Source organism: Meleagris gallopavo, chromosome 23, assembly GCF_905368555.1.
Source record: "Meleagris gallopavo chromosome 23, MGAL_WU_HG_1.1, whole genome shotgun sequence".
Classification (NCBI taxonomy): domain Eukaryota; kingdom Metazoa; phylum Chordata; class Aves; order Galliformes; family Phasianidae; genus Meleagris; species Meleagris gallopavo.
In genome coordinates this window covers 3,705,702-3,726,857 of record NC_139426.1, presented here as the reverse complement: position 1 = coordinate 3,726,857, position 21,156 = coordinate 3,705,702, and the positions used below count along the sequence as shown (strand labels likewise).

The following is a 21,156-nucleotide window of genomic DNA, read 5'->3' as shown; positions in this document are numbered from 1 at the left end:
CGCTGCCATCACTGCCGCAAGTACCACAGTGAGAAAGGAGGCAAAAAGAGCTGAGGAACGGTGCCTGCAGCTGCACGCCAGGAGGGGAGGGGAGGGGAGGGGATGCAGCCCCCCCCACAGCAGCCCCCCGCACAGCTGGCCCAGTTAAGCACAAGGCTCACTTCCCAACAAGGACGGCTCACAGGACTGCTGGGTGCCCCCACCCCCATTCCCCACAGCTGGCAGCTCACACGTGGCTGTTGGGGTTCGGTGGCTGGAGTTCACTCACTCCTGTTGTCCTTGGCCAGCACTCTCAGATAAGCACACTCAGTTTTGGCTGCACTACTACAGCCTTTATCTGTTGAGCAAAATCGTCTTTTGATTATTTGGATGATCTAAATGTTGCTCAGAAATGCTGCAGAGCATAGCAGAAGGAAGAGAACAACAAAAGATAAGGAGGGCCTTTCAACTTTCTCAAGAATAGCTGAGGCAAATTTCTTTCGACAGAAGCATAAGCTTGCTCAGGATAGACTTTGAAAACAATGCATTAAATACTAGTAATTAAATCATACTAAAAGGAGCACACGTTATACCTGCTAATGCACTGGTTGTACCTTTATTGTTTCACCTCGTTCACTAACAATTCAGTGGTGCAAGGTTACCATACACAGTTAGATAATATTTGCATTGCACACCTAAGGCTATACAGCAAATGGATCAGAATTAGTACAAATACATGAACTATATTTACATTTTGTATACTCGAGCTCCAAACATCAGATATTTACAAAATAAAACATGAAAATGAAAATCTGAAATTAATGTACAGTGTTGCTGATGCACTCCTTCGCTGGGATGAAATCAGTTTGCAAAGAGATTTGTTCAAGAAGGCCACTTATACAGCGTATACCTTGTATACCTTGTGTACAGAGAGGTTGAACAGAAATGAGAACCGCAATTAAAAGAAAAGATGTATTTCAGTGCAACAGCATGTCTAATGTCCAAAGTCAAGAACATTAATCAACTGCACATGAAGTATGAACAAGCAGAGTGGGAAATTAAGAGCTGATCCTGGGAAGCGCTGATCATCCAAGACTCCCTCTGCTTCCACTCTATGTTTCAACGTGAGCAAGAGGTAGCCAGTACTGCTCAGGATCAGACCATTACCTTGGCAACAGTACAAACTGGAGAGTGAGGACCCCCACACCCTCCATTTTCTGAACACGTGTGTCTGCTCCTGTTAATTTAAAAACTGTTCCAATTGACATTGGACACAACCATCTGGTTTTAGTTGGACTAGTTTTGATTTCGAACACTTAGAACGCATAAATGGCCTTCTGAACAAAAAAATCTCCATCCTGTTCTTGAACACCTGATGTTTTTAAACAAAGAAGCACAAAATTAATACATTCCTGCTACATACAGTACAGTTCAGACCACGTATTCGTGTTATTAACCACAATGGAGAGATGCAACGCACACGTTAGAGATCCATTTTCAAGTACATTCAGCAAACCGTTCCAGAGCAGCATTAGTATCCTTCCTTCGAGCAGCAGGTGAACAACTGCATGTTCAACAAAAACACCACCACAGTATAAACTAACACAAACTAAGGCTGTGTAAGAGTACCAGAAAGATGCAATGCATAGGCAGTATTAGTTATTGGAGAGTACCAACAGGTGTTATTCTAAAGCTAATCCTCTTTCTTATCTAATGTGCAATTAATTACAGATGTATAAATATACAATACATTACATAAAATTAAATCCCTGTAAATTAGATAACAAGCAGCAAAAGGTACAAGTCTTTGCTTTGAAATATCTTGCTGATCAGTAATCAGAACTATCACACACTAGCAAAAGAAAACAAACACAGTTCTCAGTGGTTTGGAAATAATATTACCTTCCTTTCTGCATCCTAGAATATAGGAATCTTCTTTCAACAGGTACTTAAAGTGCATTTCCAAAATACAGTATAGAAGGTTTAGTTTAAAAATACCCAGGAAGCTCTATTACAAATGACACGATTTTCATTGGGCCATTTCTCCTCCCATTTACTCAGGAACATAAAAAAACCCAAACTGTGGCACAGTTTCACTTCCAAATCTGTTTAAGAAATGCCTGTCAGGTTTACCAGCAGTGTTTCTGCTCAGTGGGCTGGCAGACCCCCAGCAGGATGCCTGGTGCCCAGTGGTTGGGTCCTGAGAGCTGTCTGACTCCAGGACTCCACAAGCATGTAGTAGGTAACCAAGAGTGGGTTTTTAAATGTCAGCAGAAGGCAGCTTGGCACGTTTTTCCATTCTTGTTCAGTTTCTAAACAGAATTTTTTTTTAACTGTTGGGTTAGATCAAAAGAGCTTTGATGTGAATAGAAATTTGCTTTTCTTTTTTTGCTTTGCTTTCATTTTAAAGAAAATTTTCATTTCAGTCATCCAGTTTTAAGTAGGGAAACCAATGCCTCAGTAATTGGCAAAAATCTGTATTTAGGTCAGACCCAGAAACAGTAATGCCCACTTGAACTCTACATGAGAATTGATTTTGTCAAGAGTATGCAGCTCTAAGAGATACTGATGGTTCAAAATAGAATTCTGTTCTTCTGATGACCTGTTATCCACACAGACACCAAGTCATAAGAAGCTGCTTGGAATCTTCTGTTATAAGACACTTATGTAATACAACTGTCACATCTCCAGCTCTGTATAAAATAAGCAACCGTCTCCTCCTGTTTTCAAAGGACAATCCTTTAATCGTGTTTCTATGCAATGTTTATTTACCCACAGTTCATTTTCTGGTTTATCCAAAGCAAAGACTTAGAAAACTAGTTTTCTTCTAGATTAAAAAAGAAAAGATAAAAACAAAACTTTTTATCTGTCAGTGCGTCACATAATACCACCACTGAGATTGCTAGTCCTCCTCAGACTGGTTCCACTTCCATGGCAAATAGTGGTGATGGCGGCAGTAACAACTTAGTGCTTAAAATCCATCTACTTCATTCTCAATACACCTTGAAATCAGCTTAGCTGCAGCTCGAGGAGCCCACTGCCAGCACTAGCAGTCTTAGCATCCACACACTGCAAGTGCATATCGTCCATTGCAAAACAAAGAACTACCACCACTGTATTGAGAGTTGCACACACTCAACAAGACAAAACCAAAACAAAACAAATCCTCTCTACTACATTCCTGGGTCCCCAGGACACACACACGCTCTGGGTTCCAGTTCTGAAATAAATCCAAGGACCATAGGAGATGGGATGAGCACATTATTTAATTTGAATACTATACTGATAAATAAGGATATGCCCTAGCAAGTATCAGACTCCATCTCCCCTTTCCAGCTATGCGTTTAGGAGGTCCCAGTATGCATTGCATTTTATTGAATGAAAAACCCATAAAGCTAATAAAAAAATTGCTCAGCTGATGGCAGTCCCACATATACTTTTGGCCACAGAAGTCCCAAGGCATGGGGTGACCTGGCGATGAGTGATCTGAATTAAAATGACCTTCCTGAGCTGGAATCACGATTTTTTTTTCCCCTAGATGTACCTACTGTCATGCTGGCATGAAACTCTTTCATCTCTACTCAAGAGTAAGGAACCTCGGGGTGAAATCCTGGTATGTTTGCCCTACCAGCATCCAAGTCACGAAACTACAGCGTAATAGTCTGAAATACAGAAAATAAAACAAACAAAAGCCTCCAACCTCCTTAAAAACCTAAGTAAGAAAGATGAGTTCACTTCTCAGAAAGGAAACTCATTCTGCCTTCCTTTCCTGATGCAAGGAGCAAAGCTCTGCCCCAGAGAGAACTTCCATAGCAGGTCAAGAACCAACACCACCCAGCTGATCTCCAAGCAGCAAACTGTCACACCACACTGACCAGGATCAAAGTCCACCTGATCTGTCCTCAAGGAAGGATAATTTCTGAAATTAATAACTAAGGAGGTTAGCTAATGAGAATTGCAGCAGGTAGATTAAGAGACATTCAACAATTATTCCAAAAGGAAGTGAAAGTATCCTGCTGTTCCCTGAAGAATACTGCAAGTGCAAAGTCCAGAAAGCATTCTGTAGACAGTGGATACTTTTCCCCATTGACAGACGGGATGGGAGCTGAACATTGCAGGGACAGGATCCATGCATAAAGTAGGCATTTCAGAATGATGCCAAAGAGCTGTCTTCCCTAACAAACCGATTACAAGTGTAAATGTCTTCCAGGAGGTGAGAACTGTCACTACAGGAACTAGAAAGGCTGAACTAAAAGCAGAAAGGGGAGATGTCGCCCTCCTGTGGTGTCTCCTGAAAAGGCTCCAGGAAACCACCACGCTGGTTCCTTCCACCTGCAACAAATGCGAGTGAGCATCTAAAACTTCAGGGATTCTACCTAATATAATATATTTTGGTTTATCCTCACATTAGCAGTTCTGTCTGCTCAGCTCAAAGGCAGAACAGCATTACGTTTTAGTGGAAGAGTTAGAGGCAAGCACTGCTCACCTGCACCCCCACAGTGAACATGGAAAGGCAGATCACTGCAGCCAGCCCCTCCAGATTCCTTCCCTACTTCTTTCCAGGCCGTTAGACTCAGAGAGCTCAAAAACTTGCACCAAGTCCAAAGTCCAGTCTGCCCAGATAGATTTATCCAATGTCAGCTTTCAAAAGAGTTTAATTCAGAGGCTGGAAAGCCTGAGGAGCTATTGTAGTTCCTGACTGGGTAATGTCTACATAGAAGGAATAATCTTTCCCTGGCATAGCACTTTGCCCTGAGGGAACCAGTGACTATTGCCAAGTCACGAATCAAATGAAAAACCTGTAGCATTCTAGACAGACAACAATGTACAGTGGGACAGACAGCAGAAGGTCAGCTGGAGTGAAAAAACAATTGTTAAAGGAAAAAAATCTTTTTTTCTTTTTAGAGTCGTGCATAATCAGGTTTTTTTTCCTCCTTTTTGTTTGGCCACATGCTACTAGTAGGATTCTCTGCACAAGTGAAAAGAAACAAAGTAGTGTTAGAATATCTAGAAAATGCAATGGAGGAGGTGGGAAGGTAGGGGTTGTTAAGCCACAGGATTACATACAAGAGAAACTGTCAAGAATCACAAAGAGAAAATGAAAGGTAACACTTTTATCTATCAGAATAGGAGTTAGGGAGAACAGATGAGAACATTACATGGACTCAGTACTTCAGCTGGCCTGTCCGTCTTCGAGCCAATTTGGACCTGCACAAGAAAGAAGTGAAAAACCATTTGTTGAATTCGGGATGTGGACTTTTCTCCCTTCCCCAGAGTTTCTCCATCTTTTGTTCTTTAATACAGTCCTAGCTTACTTTACAAGTTTAGAAAGTAAAATCTATCATGAGCTATAACCAGAAAGACTGTTCATTCTTCTGCTGTGCTTCATTGAAGGATGATGGGTTCTTTTAAGGCACTGTTAAGTAACATTTGACACTGGACAGCATATTTAGATTGTACACGTATATTAATAATGTCACAAGCCAAAGCAGCAACCACTGCATTTCTTCAATTTTTTTTTCTTTTTTATTGCACACTCCTTTGCTTCCCTTCAGCTTAACCATCCTGTCCATTTCTTCAAAACAAGGCTCAATTCTGTGACAAACTGCCTGCTTTTTTATGACTATTTTTAAGCTCTTTGTCTGCTCAGGAATTGCCTCTTACCGTATCGTGCCAGCAAGAAGTGGATTGAAGGCGTATAACCAGTCATTCATGTCTTTGTCATTGATGGCCTGGAGCAGGACCCCACGATGCTTTGTGCATACACCAAAGGTGTTGGGTGTCTGCAATATTGAGGACAATTAAAATAATGAAGCCTACAGACACGAAGCTGATGCACGATCCCTCCTTCAGGAAGAGAGTGCTACGTCCATTTTCTAAAATACACAAGACCTAAGGTCTTTCCTTTAAGTTTCATGGTCATTTCCAGGATATTACTAGTCAGACAAAGGGGACATCATCCACAAAAGTTTTTATTCAAGCATGTGGATTTTAAGAGCTGTTGGGATGGACTAGTAAAGTTAATTTGATTTTTTTTTTTGAACACAAATAGGATGTCTGTGTTAAAAAAAAAACAACAAAAAACTAACCGGGCCATTGTACCAACAAATGCTCATAAAACCAAATACAATTCAGCCCAGCAGTTAGCTTCAGTCTCTCACAGAATTATGTACAAATCATAAGAATCTTGAACAAATTGGGAACCATGTGGGCAGAAATATCAGATGCCAGAGAAGTCTCTAAAACGGACCAGAAATGACGCACAGGATATTATGGATGCGCTACTACCTGTAGTGATGATCCTGCTTTATATATGAAACAACAACAACTGCTCTCAGACTGACCTTTACCATCGCCTGCTGGTCCTCACTGTATTCCACCTGAGCCGTGGATAAGTTTATGAGCCCTCTTTCCACAGGATCTTTGTCACTGTTGTAAATAAAAACATAGGGACGGCGGACCACCACAAAGTGCTTGGCCCAGGAGCTGGAGAGTGGCTCTTTGAAGTGGAGGTATCCTTTCTTTGACACCACAGAGCTGGCAAAACAAACAAACCAAAGAAAAAAAACACCACAGATAAATATGAATAGGTTTTCCCCTACAGAAGGCACCTACTACATACTTCTATGAACTGCAAACACTACACAGGATTTGGTCCCTAATATTTTCTTAATGTTCCAGACAAAAAAAAGTTTTTCTACAGCAATCTGAATTTTGTCATCAAGAACCATTTAAAAGTCTGACAGAGAAAGGACCCATAGAGATCTCTACTTCAGTGACTCTTAGCCATAGTTTTGATGGTAAAAAAAAATATTACATTTAGGTCATTAGAAAGTGAGTTAGTAGTGCAGGAAATGAATTCTGCAGACATCAAATATCAGTATAACTCTTAGCAATTCTGCCCCCCACTTGCTGTCACCTGTTTACCATCCTTAAGTGGAGTATGGAACCTATAAGTCTCATAAGCCCTTGTGACAACATGCAGGAAGCCAAGATAACAGCTACGAGAACTGAAAGTATACCCTGGTCTGATTTCCTCAATATCAGGAACGAGATTCAGGAATTCATTCTTTCCAGCTCTGGCAAGATAGGAACTTTCTACTGCAGGAATTATATGGAACTGCTCCATCTCAGGACAGGGACTGGAGGCACGAGAATTTGCTTCTGGTGTCCTTTAAATGAAAAAAAAAAAAAAGAAAAGGAAAAAAAAAAGGGTGGAGAAAAAAGTAAATCACAAAAAGCAACTGAATCTGACAACAGAATTTAAAAGCACATCTACAACCTAGCCTGTCTTGCGAGCTTCATCTTCCAGTCCAAACTTTTTGTATGACATTGGGAGCCTTCTGTACAATATTAAACATAACTTCCTTTCAAATGTGTGGAATAAACTGTTGTAGGGAGATAAGTAGTAACTGTCAGTAAGCAATTTCCAGCTACTTCTGCCTTGTTTCTCTTGTAAAACGCAGTCACAATACAGAAACATATCTTACTACAGTTTGGTGGTTACTTAGTACTCCTCTCACAGATGTTAAACAGAGAAAGAACAAAGGTAGTTATTTCCAATTCATCTATCGATACAGCTGAGAAAAAGAGATTTTTAAAAGACCTCAAAAAAAAAAACACAACAAAAAACAAACTTGTGGACTCCACTTGTCAAAGATGCACTGATCCTCAGAACAACACATCTGAATGTTCTTTCACCACAAAGGATAAAATCGTCTCAGAAGTAGAAAACAGTGGGAAGAGAATAACTGTGCAGCAACTGCAAATGGTAAGGCACAGTTCTACACAGAGAGATATCCAATGTAGAGAAAAGGAGGAATGGGGAAAACTCAGAAAACAGCAACGAGTTAACGAGAAATACTAAGAACTATTTCTATTATCCACATCCTGTACTTACTTCTGATCAATTGAATTGCATCTTGAATCCACCAGAGAAGGACAGGTAGATGAAGGTGTGAGGGTAGCACTGCTGAAACTTGACACTGATGGGTCCCGTCCAATGGGGGAAATATCAGACAACTACAGGGACACATACACACAAAATATCAGAGAGATTTTTTGGCAGCTGGCTAGCTAGAATGCAGTATTTCATGTGCAGAAGGCTCAGACAATAGAAAAGTATTTCCCTACTCAGTGGTATAATAAATTCTTGCATAAAACTGGAATAAACCCATCTCTGGGTTAAGATACAGCAGTTTCATACGCACTGCTTGCTATTTCCAGTTATTCCCACTTTGACTTTCTCAACAGAATATCAGGTTGCCTGGTTTGCCATGTGGTGTTACCTGTTCCTACTGCCAATATTCTTAAGAGTGATAAATTTTTTTGCATAGGGAAAGTGGATACAATTATATAAGCACCTCCAGTCTGCTGATGAGCTAGAAGCTCTACCATTGTTCAAGTTCACATCACCTCTAAATTCCTTCAATAGTCTCTGGAACCTGATACTGAGTAGCCAAGTACTTCAAACAGACTGCATTTAAAGGGAGCTAATACAAACTGCTCAGTCTCTTCATACCATCAACAGATTCTACAATCTACAAATATATTGTTATTGTTCTACAAATATAGCATATTGTACTGTATGAAGTCCTTACCTTACAGTCACTGATGCTGTTGTACACTTGGTTAAACTCCCGATTGAAAGTGTGAGTCAGAAGCTGTAGACACTGAGAGGAGGAAAAACAAAGAAAAGGATTTTAATTTTACCTTTTCAGGGAAATTAGAGCAAGGCAATCTGTGACACATTTGGGAACCCCGAGAAAATATGGAAATTCTAAAGTGGAAAAAAAAAAAAACAGAAGAAAAGGGGAATAACCACTTCTCTTGTTAAAATTGTGAAGTTTAGTTTATAAAACATCTAATGAAATTCACCACATTATCTGGGAAGTTCATATACTTCTTCATCTTTAGTAACTCTACTCAGACCCTTGCTGCTTTTCTCCTATGTTATACCTTGGTGGCCAGCTCCTTCTCACGATCCACCAGACTTTCTATGTCTGTTGAGTCATAGCCACTGCTCTCACTGGGCGTCACAGCACTCTCAAATGTGGTGGTGGAAATCTGGGAGGAAATGCTGGTGGAGGTGCTGAGGGTTCCACTACTCAGACTGGGAGACAACGAGTCGCTCAGAGACTTGGGGATGCTGTCACCAAGCTTTTCACGAAGCAAAAGGAAATGCCGAGTTTTTTCCACCTAGAAAATAAAAGAAAAGAAATGAGTATCACCTGATCCAGGACACTCTCTATAGTTTACACCCACTTAATTCTCGTGTCCTTGTAAGATTCACACAAGTAAACAGAGTAGATTCCATCTACTCTGTAAGAGAACATATTTAAATCTCAACTTTGAGAATAAACTCAGATTTGGGAACTGCTCAGCTCAGAAGGTCAGGCAGTACCTACACTAAATGCAAACTCAGACGTACAGCAGCCCTTTTGCTTTCACTTGCTCTCTTCACATACCTCATGCAGCAGCTCTAGTTTCTCCAATTCCCACTGATGTTCCAGAATGAGGCTGTCTCCTCGGGGCCTCCAGCCTGCCAGGTTCTCCTCTCCACGCACGTATGCCACAGATGTATCCAGGACTTTCCTCCTCCTCCTCTGCATTCCTGAGCAGTCAGAAATAATAGCACGCTTTTTAAAAACATAGTCTGAGGGAAAGCACCAAGAAGCACTTGTCAATCAGCAATCTGCAATGAATCAACCCGCTGCTGTCTGGCAGGAAACGCACAAGGCGATATGTTCTTTAACAGCAATCACACATCAGAGAGGTTGTGTCTAATTTGGCTTTCTTGCTTCATTCAGGTATTTTCTGTTTACTGCCATTAACGTTCTGTCACTCCTATGAAATGCAGAAACTGCTTCCCATCAAGACAGAAAGATTTACTCTGTTCTGCCTAGGATTTTTACTCTACTATTTCAGTTCACAGTACCTTTAATACATATACTCCTGTAACTGCTTACCGGGACTTCCTGTGTCTGCCATTTTGCATAAACTTAGTTCATAGATCCCAGTCACTCGATTGCTGTTCACAAGAAAACAAAGGAGAAAAAAAATATTATCTTCAAAAATAATGTAGAGTAGCTTTAGTTTTGTGTCCCCAAATGGAAGTTGAAGATTAAATCCTTTCTAGAACTACATTTAACAGAAAATAGCCAGGACATGCTGCAAGATCTCTAAACATGGCATTACCCTCAATTTTTATTTTTTATTTTTTTAATCCCCATTAAAAACTGCCATTGCAACAGCAGCTTTCAGTTGGGATCAGGATCACCAATATACAGGCTTGAAATATGGATCTCCTGTCCCAGCTGTGCAGACATAAGGTTGAAATAGGGCCATTAGAGAGACAAGCCATGAGTTTCACTGAAAAGCAAGTAAGAAAAAAAAGCTCAAAACCAGACTGGAGAAATATTAGCTAAGGCAGACCTTCTCACCGTGCCCTTCCCAGGGCATCTAACACCAAACAGCAAAAGTACCAACTCCACTTACGAATCTGGAGATTTGGAGTAGCCACTGCCAAAGAGATTGCGCAGCGATCGTGGCGGAGAGATCTTGGCATCACGTGAATAAAAGACCATACAAACATCCTTTGTTATAACAGCAGGCTGAATGCAGTGGTCAAGCTAAGAAAAAAAAAAAAAAAAAAGAATGAATGAGTGTCTGCAGACAACTTTGCTAAGTTATACAACTTCTCTTTTTTAGTAGGACAGCTTCTTGAAATTATTCTTGTTTGGGTGTTTGGTGGGGTTTTTGGTATGTGCTTTCACGAACGAGAATGTTAAAATCATCTTGATGCATCTTGTGGGTGAAATAATTGTATTACAGAGAACAGCAGCATCTCACAAAACCAACAGCTAGGCTGCTGTTTGCAACACTGGTAGTACATCAAAAGATTTAAAGATAGAAAGATAGATAAAATGAGGCATAGAAAGGTAATAAGGTCATCAGTTTCACCTCACATTGGTTGTGAGGCACTAATGCCTTCAATATGTTAATTGGGAATAGGTTTTTCCACTTCGTTCTCAGAAAATTAATACAGACTTCCACTGGCTTCAGGATTTCAGTTCTCAGATACACACTGCCTGCTGTTTCCAGTGGTTCTGTATGAGCAACAACCAGAAAAGAAAACTCAGAATTCTAACCTCCAGGTAAGCAGAAAGGGTCATATATATCTTCTCTCCATACGGAGTCACTCGATTGAGGAGAAGGGAGTTATGCAAGGAGCTATCCCAAACTGCTTCAAACCGATAAAAGGTCCTGGAAAAAAAGCACAGTAAGAGCTCAACAGAGTTCCTCTGCACCCCTCCCTCTCACTGGTCAGGCAAAATTCTTCCTCACCACCATCCAACGCAACAGTTACTGACCACAGTGGTCTGCACAACAAATACTTGAAGCAAAAACATCTTTCTTCTTTCTCAAGATTACTTCTACTGCAAATAGTTTGGCATAAGATGCTATTGCTTGTTTTCAGAAAGGCTCACATAAAAGACAAAAGTAGGAATGTAGAAGAGAATAAAAGCTATTGTAACACCACAGGGAAGACTGTTTCTAAACAGAGCTTCTCTCTATTGATTCAAGTGCAAATCAGCCCAGATGGATCTCCAAAGTGTATGGGAAGATTAATTCATTTTAAATCAACGCTAACCCCATATCATATTATAAGACTGGCATTTAGTAACAGAAGACATCTTTGTGACAGTGATATAAAACCAGCAGTTTCTGATAGCTAATCAGAATGATTGACAGGCAGGGATAAGTCCTGAACTCAAGCAATAAAAACTTCTTTCCATTTCCTTAATAGTTTCAAGTGAAAACTTGCAGATCTAATGCAAACTTTCTAAAGAAATCTCTTTGATTTGTACATGGCAAGAAAGGAGCTGAAGCCTCCCACAGTTCTACTGCAGCAATCAGGAAAGTTCATTTGTTCAGGTAAAAGGTGAGAGACAGCATCACACAAAAGACATCGAAGTCCTAATTTATGGTGTCAAAACTGCACTCTCTAACAGAGGCTTCAGAAAACAAGCTCTCTCCTTTCTCACAGGTAGAGTCTGATTTCATTTATGTTCCTCTGGAAAAAAGTCTCAGCATTCTGGGATACAGCACCTGTTTCAGTTTTTTTTTTTTTTTTTTACACCAAAGGAGGCATAAACATTAAGCACTAAATGCTCCCTTAGCAAAATGGTGCTTTTTGGATCAATGTCAAGTTGGAGTCAAACACAGCTTTGAGACAGATACCCTATTGGATTTTGTCTAGCCAGGAAGATAAATATACACAGGCCTGTCTGTCCAAACCAGAACTTGCTAGAATAGTCACAGAGACAACGAAATGGAAGTGAGCAAACCTCTTTCTGTATAGCAAACATGAGTAGTAAAATAGAGCACAGAAAAAGCAAAGCACAGGAAAGAGGAGAAACACGTGGAAGGCACCAATGTACAGTCAGAAATGATTTTTAAGTGGATTTTAGTGTTAGTTAAAGGTGGTTAATTGAAAGCACTGAAGACTTAAGCCTTCTCTTTTTCAAACAGGCAGAACTCAGAAAGCAGACTGCACATTGCCCGAGACTGTGCAGCCAGCACGCTTGGCTGTGATCCACAGGAAAACCTGGAAGGTGAAAGAGGAATCCAGTCTGAGCAGCTACTAAACGTCTCGCTTCTTTGCCAACTGGTAAACTAAGAAGTAGCAACCACATGGTTAAATTTCATATGCAAATCCAACCTAAGAGTGGAGGCTGAATGCCAGTCACATGGCAGCCACAGCTTTTTGTTCAGTGCAACTGTGAGCTGGAATTTCAAGTAACTCAATCATTCAGCTCTTGCCTTGGTGCTTCAAACATGGCAAGCATTACAGAGTCAAAGACAGTAAGAAATTCCAAATCTAGTTTTGACACAGAACAAAGGAAGAGAACTATGAAGGACCATGAATAGGGACTGCATTGTGACAGTACATTCTGAGAATCAGAAAGACTCACCTATGGAAGCTGCCTACTGTGTGCGAAGGAAAATTTATCTTCGCACATTCTTTACTGAATTTTACCTGAATAAATCCCTGACAAGGGGCAGGAGGAGATGTACTACTTCTACAAGAGCTAAGCTGTGCGCTAACGACATTCATTAACTAAAAAGGAGATGGCAGCAATACAAAATACATAAAGCATTCTATTTTCAAGAATCTTTATGTGCAAGAGAAGCAAACAGAAAATACCTAGGCATATCCTTATCAAGAAAGAGCCTGTAAAAACACAGAAAGAGCTTTGGTTAGTGCAGCCAAAAGCAGAACAGAGAAGCAACAGCCGAGAGGAACAGAAAAGGCTGACAAAACAAAAACACCATAAAACAAGTCTGTGGACAATGAACAAACATAAGACATGGATCAGAGCTTCAATTGCACACCACCACCCTGCCATGAACTCATCTCCCATGTTAAACTTTGGCACTTCATTGAGATGGTCAGCAGTCTCATTACACCAATCCTCATCCTTCATCCGTCCAAGCAGCCTTCTTGATAAGAAACTACAGAGCTATACAAGAGTTTCTTGAAACTGCTAGAGCACAGAAGGTACAGCACTTCTCCACTGCAGACCCAGTAGTATCAGACTGGAAATCTTCAAGTCCCAGAGATACTGATTCATTATTTCAAATACACTAGAAGTAAAATATCCAATTCTACAAAGAGGCAAGAGATAACTGCTAAAAATACTGTCACTGTACATGTTTATAAACACTAGGTGGCAGGAAAACTTTCAGTTGGCAGGAGCAGCATCCTGATCCCACCTTTAATATTGCAGTGGTATTTCAAAGTCCAAGCCTCTGATGGAAAAGGAAATTAGAGGCTGTTTCATTGCCTGGAAGCACAATGCCTCCAGAATTCAACAGCTGCTGCAGAGACAAGCTCCCAGACAACCCCTCTCCCTCCAAAGGCTCAGATACATTTCAGAGATATTCCAGCTTTGCACCAGCTAAGTGGAGCCACGGAGCCGTCAAGTGACTTGGTTATGTCAGAGCAGGAACAGACTTTGCCAGCAACACAGCACTCTGCTTCACTGCCCTTCGTTACAGACACTGGAGCAAAACATCAAGGAGTCTAGCTGATCTTCGCAGCAGTGCACTCAAATGAGGAGATATATGCAGCCAAAAGCATCTCAGAGTGGAGCCCTGCTGTTGCCCGAATGATTGCAGTGCAGTTACATGGAACAAACATCACCTTATCAGAATTCGAGTCGATTTGTGAAACATCTTTATAAATCCATAAACTATGAAGTTTAATTTAAAAAGCATGGCTCTTGCTTAATTCATCACATGCTTGTTTCAGAACTAACACAGGTATTCATGCAGCCATAAATGTATCCCTCTGATATGGCCCTTCTTACAATGCTTTATTCTAGCAACAAGCCTTAATGTCACTTTACAAGTTCTGGCCTGAATTCTGAGACTCTCTCAAGCCTTTCCTTCCTCCCATAACTGTCCTTACAAGTGGAAAGTCATCCAAATGCATTATCAGAGTATCTTTTATGTAGAAGAACAGACTTCAGCTTTATCTAGAAACTACTGTAGCACTCATTCTCTGCCTGCATACCCTGCGCCCACGGAATTCTGCATTTAACCATTAGCAACATTCACAGTTTTTCAAACATTCTACCAATGCTTCACATCAGAGGAATTTTAGATTCCTGCTAAAAAGAGTCTCTTTACATCATACTTACCTATTGGAGCTGTGAGATGACTTCAGGTATTTTGCAGAGATAATATTCAAAGACAAAATAGCATCCACAGCAGCTTCATCTACTTCTGCTTTGTTTCTTATACGTCCTGATAAGGGGAGAAGGGGGAAATCAATTAAATCTTGAAATACAGAAATAAACTGTTTTTCCAAATTTCAGACTGTGATTAAAGCAGCAGATTTAAGTGAAAACTGCAAGATTTAAGTTTTTCTTCCAGATCCAACTCCTCCCATATCCAATACTGATTAAGACAGCAGAGAAAGACTTGAAGAGAAATTACCATTAGCACTTTTTCTTCTTCACACAACAACACACACAGCAGAACACACTTACCAACAACCAGCTCTCGTACATCTTTCCAGTGCAACTCATTGCCTTTCTCGTGGATAATGGTGACTGTGATTCTACGTTGGATTCCCTGGTAGAGTTCAAAACCAAAAATTTATACTGGGGAAGTATTCCCACCCCACACACTATCATCTCTTTTGCACTTACGCTGTAAAAACACATAGATCAAAATTCTTTGTTTTATTAAGGAAATAACTGAAATACAACCATTATTCCCAAGCTAAAGAGTTTTCCTATCCATCTAAGAAAGAGAGTAAGTGCAAAGTCAACAGTAAAGTCTCTGAAAGTGAACTGGGAATTTGAACGCAGAGAAAAACAAAGTCTATGAACAATATTGAACTAGGACTGTCTTTTGAATCCAGCTAAAGACAAATTATTATTAAGAATTATTACAGTAGTATTTGTGATTAATTACAAGCATTTAAAATGCACTGAGATGTGGTCATTGTACAGATCTGTCTTACAGCCATATGCAGTAAGAAAAAAAAAAAAAAGGAAATCTGAGTCCACACACTCTTTCAGTGATCCTGGTGCAGAAGTTAGAGAACACCAGAGGCACTCAGCTGGTGTTTTTTAAAAAGACTTTCATCTTTTGTGATTAGAATGCACACCGATAATCACAGGAAACAGCACTATACCAGAGGTCAAACATTCTCCACAGTGCTCAAAGCTTACAGACTAAATTCAGACTGATAGATGGCTGACCCTACAGCTATCATTAGACAGCTGTACAGGAAAGGAAAAGACATGAGAGAGGCAAAAATCTATCATTAGCACTCTAATCCCCTGCAGAGATGAAACTTGCTGCTCTACAGCCTTCATGAGTACCTGGTGAAGCAGGAATGTCCCCTGACAAGGCAGGCATCCAGTGTGGTCCACAATAGCAGGAATATACCTGTGTGAGACACAGAAATCAGCATGCAGGAAAAACATAATAGCACTGCAACAGTAATCCGTATTCTGCCACCAACATTTACCTCTCTGTATAATATCTGAAGAAATAAGACTGCTTCTACCAACATTTACAAAGGATTTGTTCATTGCTGATAAAAACGCACGGCTAATGGTGGTGACTATATTGAAAAATAGTGTTTTATAACCAATTTGCTCTGTCAAATAGTGTTATTGTGCTCTTCTTATCTGCTGTAGTTTCCATGGAAGTAAGTAGGAGACATACTTTCAGAGTGACCTACATACATTCAGAGATGGGGATTCCACCACTGCCCTGGGCAGCAGTACCAGTGCTTAACCACCACTCAGAGTGAAGAAATTCTCCATGACATCCAATCTAAACCTGCTCTGGAGAAACATGAGACCATTTCCTCATGTCCAATCTGGAAAACTCTGTGGAACTCACTTCTCAGTATCATGTCTGAAGACTTGTCAGGGCAAGACTTTCTGCTTTGCAGAGGTTAACATAAAATATACTACAGAAGTCATCTAGCCAAGTCTCTGCAAGTAATTTAAATTCATGGCCTAAGCACAGGAAAAAAAAAAAATGACTCCAGCCCTGTTGGGGATGCTATTGGGCTTTCAAATGGAGAGAGACTTCAAGTGTTAAGGAATGCCAATTCTGTCTCTTCAATCCTTTTCAATGAGGACAACAAACATCAGCAGAATTTATACCCCTTTGATACAAACTAGACAGAGACAAAAATAACATAAGCCAGACTACCTTCAGATGATGACTGCTAAACAGCCACCTTGTCACAGAATGACTTGGGTTGAAAGGAACCTCAAAGATCATCTAATTCCAACTCCATCCAGAGACCATTATCTGAACAGAAGAAGGTAAAACATCTACTTCCTATTAACCACTGTTCTTAAAACAGGAATGATTAATGCTTGACTTACTCGCCAGTTGGCTCCAATTCACTGATCTCAAACCAGACAAGAAGGTCGTATTTGCTCACACTCTGGCCCAAGCTGGGTTTGCTCATAGTATTTAGCTTTGTAGCTGGCACTTAAAGAAAGAAAAAAGAATGGTTTATAAAGACTATGTATTCTGTGCACATGTTCAGATCACATTTTGTTCCATGATGATAAGGTTTACAGCACTATTCTTCAAAGTGCTGGTATCAATACAGGTAACTTAGATAAAAAAAATAATAGAAATAAAAATCACAATAAAACAGAAGTGTATGGAGGAAAAAAAACTCGTAAAAGTATGTAACAGAAGTCTGCAGCTTCACGGGAAAAGTTTCCTCAGATGTCCACCACTACTTTACTGTTTAACAGTTTGGAGTTCAGAATTGGTCTCTTAATCTGCAATATTTTATTTAACACAGAATGCACTTTCCCTTCCTCACAGAAGAAAGTAAATTAAGAACTTAAAAATGTGGTCTTCGCTTCTATGTTGCAAAGAGCTTGTCTCCCATACCGGTTGTGATAAAATTTGCACTTAAAGAAGCTGAATAAAATTTAATTCAGAGTAAGAAAGGATCAGCACTGTACACACCAAGTAGTAACAAAACATGATGAACAAAACAGAAGCCTGTAAAGAACGCAGCAGAATGGCTCCTCTATATCTGCTTTCTCTCATCAAGAACATTTCAAGATTATTTACAGAAGATATGAAAACAGAGCTCTGGGAGATTTTGGGGAACAAACACAGGGCCACAGAAGAATCTTGATACTTAGCATCCTGGAGCTTATTTTCTCTAGCATAACCCTGAACATAAACATGGCATCATCTTTTCTGTATTGTAGCCGCAGCAATTTTACACCCAAGAATACTTCAAGATAACAATAAGGAACAAGGATTCCTGAAGCACGTTTTAAGACTACTTCTACCTCTACTGTAGATCAAATTTGGCTACTAACCATCTCGTTTAGGAGCCCGCTCACTCTGACAGCTGGGAACAGGCAGAAACAGAAAGGGTGGCAGCTGGTCAGCCCCATCCTGGAAAGCAGCCACAGCAGAGGATGCAAGCACGTTGGCATGCTCGGATAGTGTGTTCAGCACATGCACGTTTACATAGCCAGACATAAGATACCTAATTAATTCAATTTTTCTTTCGTGGTCTGCAAAGGGAATGGAACACACAAAAACAGCGAGGGTAGAAACATGCAGGTGAGATTAAGCAGAAGGAGTATGAGATGAAATGGGGAAAAAAAAAAAACCACCAGAAGAGTTCAGCATGCATTGTTAAAATAAAGCAAAGAAAAACAAGAATCATTTCAACAAGACTGGCTCAGTGATCAAAAACGTCATGCAGCAGAAAGACAGTGATTAATGAATAAGTATATTTCCAGACAAGTGCTCAGTAAGCACATGGAGAGTCACAGCCAGAACTCATGGAACACATTTAACACCTCACGAGAGGAATTCTGCCCTTTAATGACCCAAGGTGCATTTACTGCAAGAAGAGGTTGAATATATAAAGAGAAAGATAGACAAAGATGGATCCGATGCCCTTTGCAGAGTTCACTCCATTTCTTTTCTTGGTGCCCTCACTGGCTCACATGTACAACTAAACCTTCATTTTCCTTGTCACACAAACACGTGATGCACAGAATTGGAGAACTGTTCTCACCTGGCTTTGAGAGTGGCATAGGGGGAGGAAAGAATCTTCGAGAAGGCTGTGGAGGGCTATAGAGAAATGAAGACAGAATTTTTAGAGGCAGCTAAGCAAAGTTATATACAAATAGGTACAGACACACATAAACACACTAGTGTATGTCTTTAAAAGGACTCCCACAATCTTATGGAAATATCACCAGTCACAACAAGTGGACTCAGCACACTTCTCTGACTAACACAAATCCTTTTTCTACTTAATTAATTCTAACTATTGAGGAAAAATAGCTATTTATACTCTCCTACTACTCCACCCTCATCCTGCACCGAAAATTTAACTGGGTAACAGACATTTCCCAAAATATCTCTAGGAAAGGGCACAAGCCTCTACTGACATTTTCTCTTAAAATTTGCACAAGCTGCTTCTTCGCAGCTGCTGCTTTCAGCAGGAGTGCTAACCAGATCAAGTAATCCAACCAGCCTCCTCTCCCTTAAACTGCTGAAGAAGGGGATTAGAGGTCCTCTCTCCAAATCCAAACATTCAAATGCTCAGTACTTCCAAAACGTGGAATATATTGAAAGCCTTTTGTTTCCCCCTTAATTTTGCCTCTCTTCCTTTTTCATCTTATCTTTATGCACCAGGCCGCTTGTTCTGAGGAAATACTGCACCTTGCAGAGCATGAGGATTTACCCAGAACTAAGTGGATCTAAGTCCTCCAGCAATATGCTACTGCCAGTGTTTGTAGGGTGGATGCTGCAGTATCAGCAGAGCAGCAATCTGTGTTTGACATGGTAAGACAATCCCATCACTCATTAACAAAATACACTCTGCTGGGTAAGCAGGTCTCTGCCAGCACATGAACGTTAGTCAGAATCCCTGCTCAGGAGGGTGCAGCTATATAACTTCAGGAGTATGAAAAACTGCCTGAACTGCAGAAGTAACCTGAACAATATCACATCAGCCTTTATGCCAGAACAGCAAACAATACCTATTGAGATCCTGTCCTTGCAGATGTAGAGGATGCTGCTGGTAATGTCCAAAGACTTCAAAAACAATAGGCTTTGTTTTGATGTACTCCACAAATGATTCTGTCACTTCCACAGCAATCTGTTAAACAAATAAGGAAAGAAATTGAAGCAAACGGAAAAGAAGCCTCAAAAATGTGAATTACAATTTTAGTAGTCTACAGTATTCACACTGTTTAGAGGAGCTCTTAGTAAAAAAAAAAAAAAAAAAAAAAAGTAGCTGCATTCCTTTTAGTTCTAAGGATTAATTCTTATCTCTAGTAAAGAAAAAACTGAAAGCCTCAGTGTGATGCATTTCAAGTAGCAGAAGCTACTTGCAGCAAAGCAATTCCATGGTTCATGACAACAGATTTATTCTGTTCATTTGAGATCATGAGAACTGCTATTCATACATATTTCACTTCCTGAATTCTGGACTGCTTTCATTGAACATCCTGGAATGGGAACAGAGATTTTAAAGGCAGGAAATAGATGCAAAACAGTGGAGTTAAATCTTCCACATAGAATCATTCTGTAATTTGTTCTCCACTGGGGATTACATCATCCATCTGATCACTCCTCCTACTGTCTATTCTTAGTAATTCCCCTTGCCCCTCCTCTTCCTACACACCTCTCAGGAGCTTAACAGGAAGGATACACACAACTCCCCAGTGCTGTAACAATCACTCACTATTCCTTAGAAGTTGTACTTACATTCTGAACATGGTAAAACCCAAGTGGAGTCCCTCGACCATTGTTTTTAAGAGGTTCTGTTGAGAAAGCTTCATCATGACGGTGTAAAAAGCTTTTTAAAAATGAAAAAGCACATAAAAAAACAGGTTAATGGAGACTGCTGTGCTGTGAACCCAACACCAAAAGTAAACTCATACATTTAGTCCGCCAGAGGTTTATAGGGAGTTGGATGACAGTCATGTACAGCTTAGAATCTTTGGGACCACAATTCTCATATACACTCCTGTTTTGGTTTTATGATACCAAAATTGTATCCTAAGAGACTAAATCAAACAGCACTTTTACCAGAGAGATATCGATTTACGCAAGGGTCACATATATTTTGTGCCTGGGCATTTGAATATTGGCAATTAAACAGGAAAAATTCAAACAAAACCCTGAAAACAAACCAATTCAAGAGCCCAGTGATTCTTAATTCCTTTCCGCAAGACTTTACTCCTTGACACCACACTAACACAAGGCAGGCATTGTTCACAGCAGGAATTCTGATAACCAACAGTGTTTTTCTCTGCTGCACCACAGCTTTGAAAAGCTCTCCATCAGACCCTTTGTTGCCCGTTATTATTTGTGCTCATTATTAAACCATCCATTGTCTAATGCAAATAAGAGTAAATTCTTACTTGAACTGGCAGAAAATGTCTGCATATTCAGGAAGGATGCCGCTGGCCTGCAGCACTGTCACACGGAAGGTAAACACACTTCCCAGCTTCAAGTGATTACCAATTTCTTCAGTGAACCCTTCCATAGTCATTTTTCCATCCAGCAGAGTGGATGACTTCAGGTCTGAAAGAAACGAACAGCCCACAGTGTTAAACCTTTGTTTGG

General features: G+C 40.2%; 1 protein-coding gene across 7 annotated transcripts in view; it reads right to left on the bottom strand.

Moving 5' to 3' along the window:
• Positions 1–566: 566 nt before the first annotated feature.
• KIF1B (kinesin family member 1B) overlaps positions 567–21,156 on the bottom strand; it is an 83,317-nt gene continuing 62,727 nt past the window's right edge. For all 7 annotated transcript variants that reach the window (XM_085242338.1, XM_085242344.1, XM_085242342.1 and 4 more), the window contains 19 exons: positions 20,952–21,114; positions 20,293–20,383; positions 19,563–19,681; positions 18,590–18,645; positions 16,908–17,016; positions 15,882–15,948; positions 15,039–15,123; positions 14,688–14,793; positions 11,130–11,244; positions 10,477–10,610; positions 9,948–10,009; positions 9,447–9,592; positions 8,938–9,177; positions 8,580–8,651; positions 7,880–8,001; positions 7,002–7,151; positions 6,324–6,516; positions 5,644–5,762; positions 567–5,187 (listed from right to left, as the gene is read on the bottom strand). In XM_085242338.1, coding sequence (XP_085098464.1) covers positions 5,145–5,187; positions 5,644–5,762; positions 6,324–6,516; positions 7,002–7,151; positions 7,880–8,001; positions 8,580–8,651; positions 8,938–9,177; positions 9,447–9,592; positions 9,948–10,009; positions 10,477–10,610; positions 11,130–11,244; positions 14,688–14,793; positions 15,039–15,123; positions 15,882–15,948; positions 16,908–17,016; positions 18,590–18,645; positions 19,563–19,681; positions 20,293–20,383; positions 20,952–21,114 — 2,192 coding nt within the window. In that variant the 3' untranslated portion in view covers positions 567–5,144. The remainder of the gene's footprint in view (positions 5,188–5,643; positions 5,763–6,323; positions 6,517–7,001; positions 7,152–7,879; positions 8,002–8,579; positions 8,652–8,937; positions 9,178–9,446; positions 9,593–9,947; positions 10,010–10,476; positions 10,611–11,129; positions 11,245–14,687; positions 14,794–15,038; positions 15,124–15,881; positions 15,949–16,907; positions 17,017–18,589; positions 18,646–19,562; positions 19,682–20,292; positions 20,384–20,951; positions 21,115–21,156) is intronic.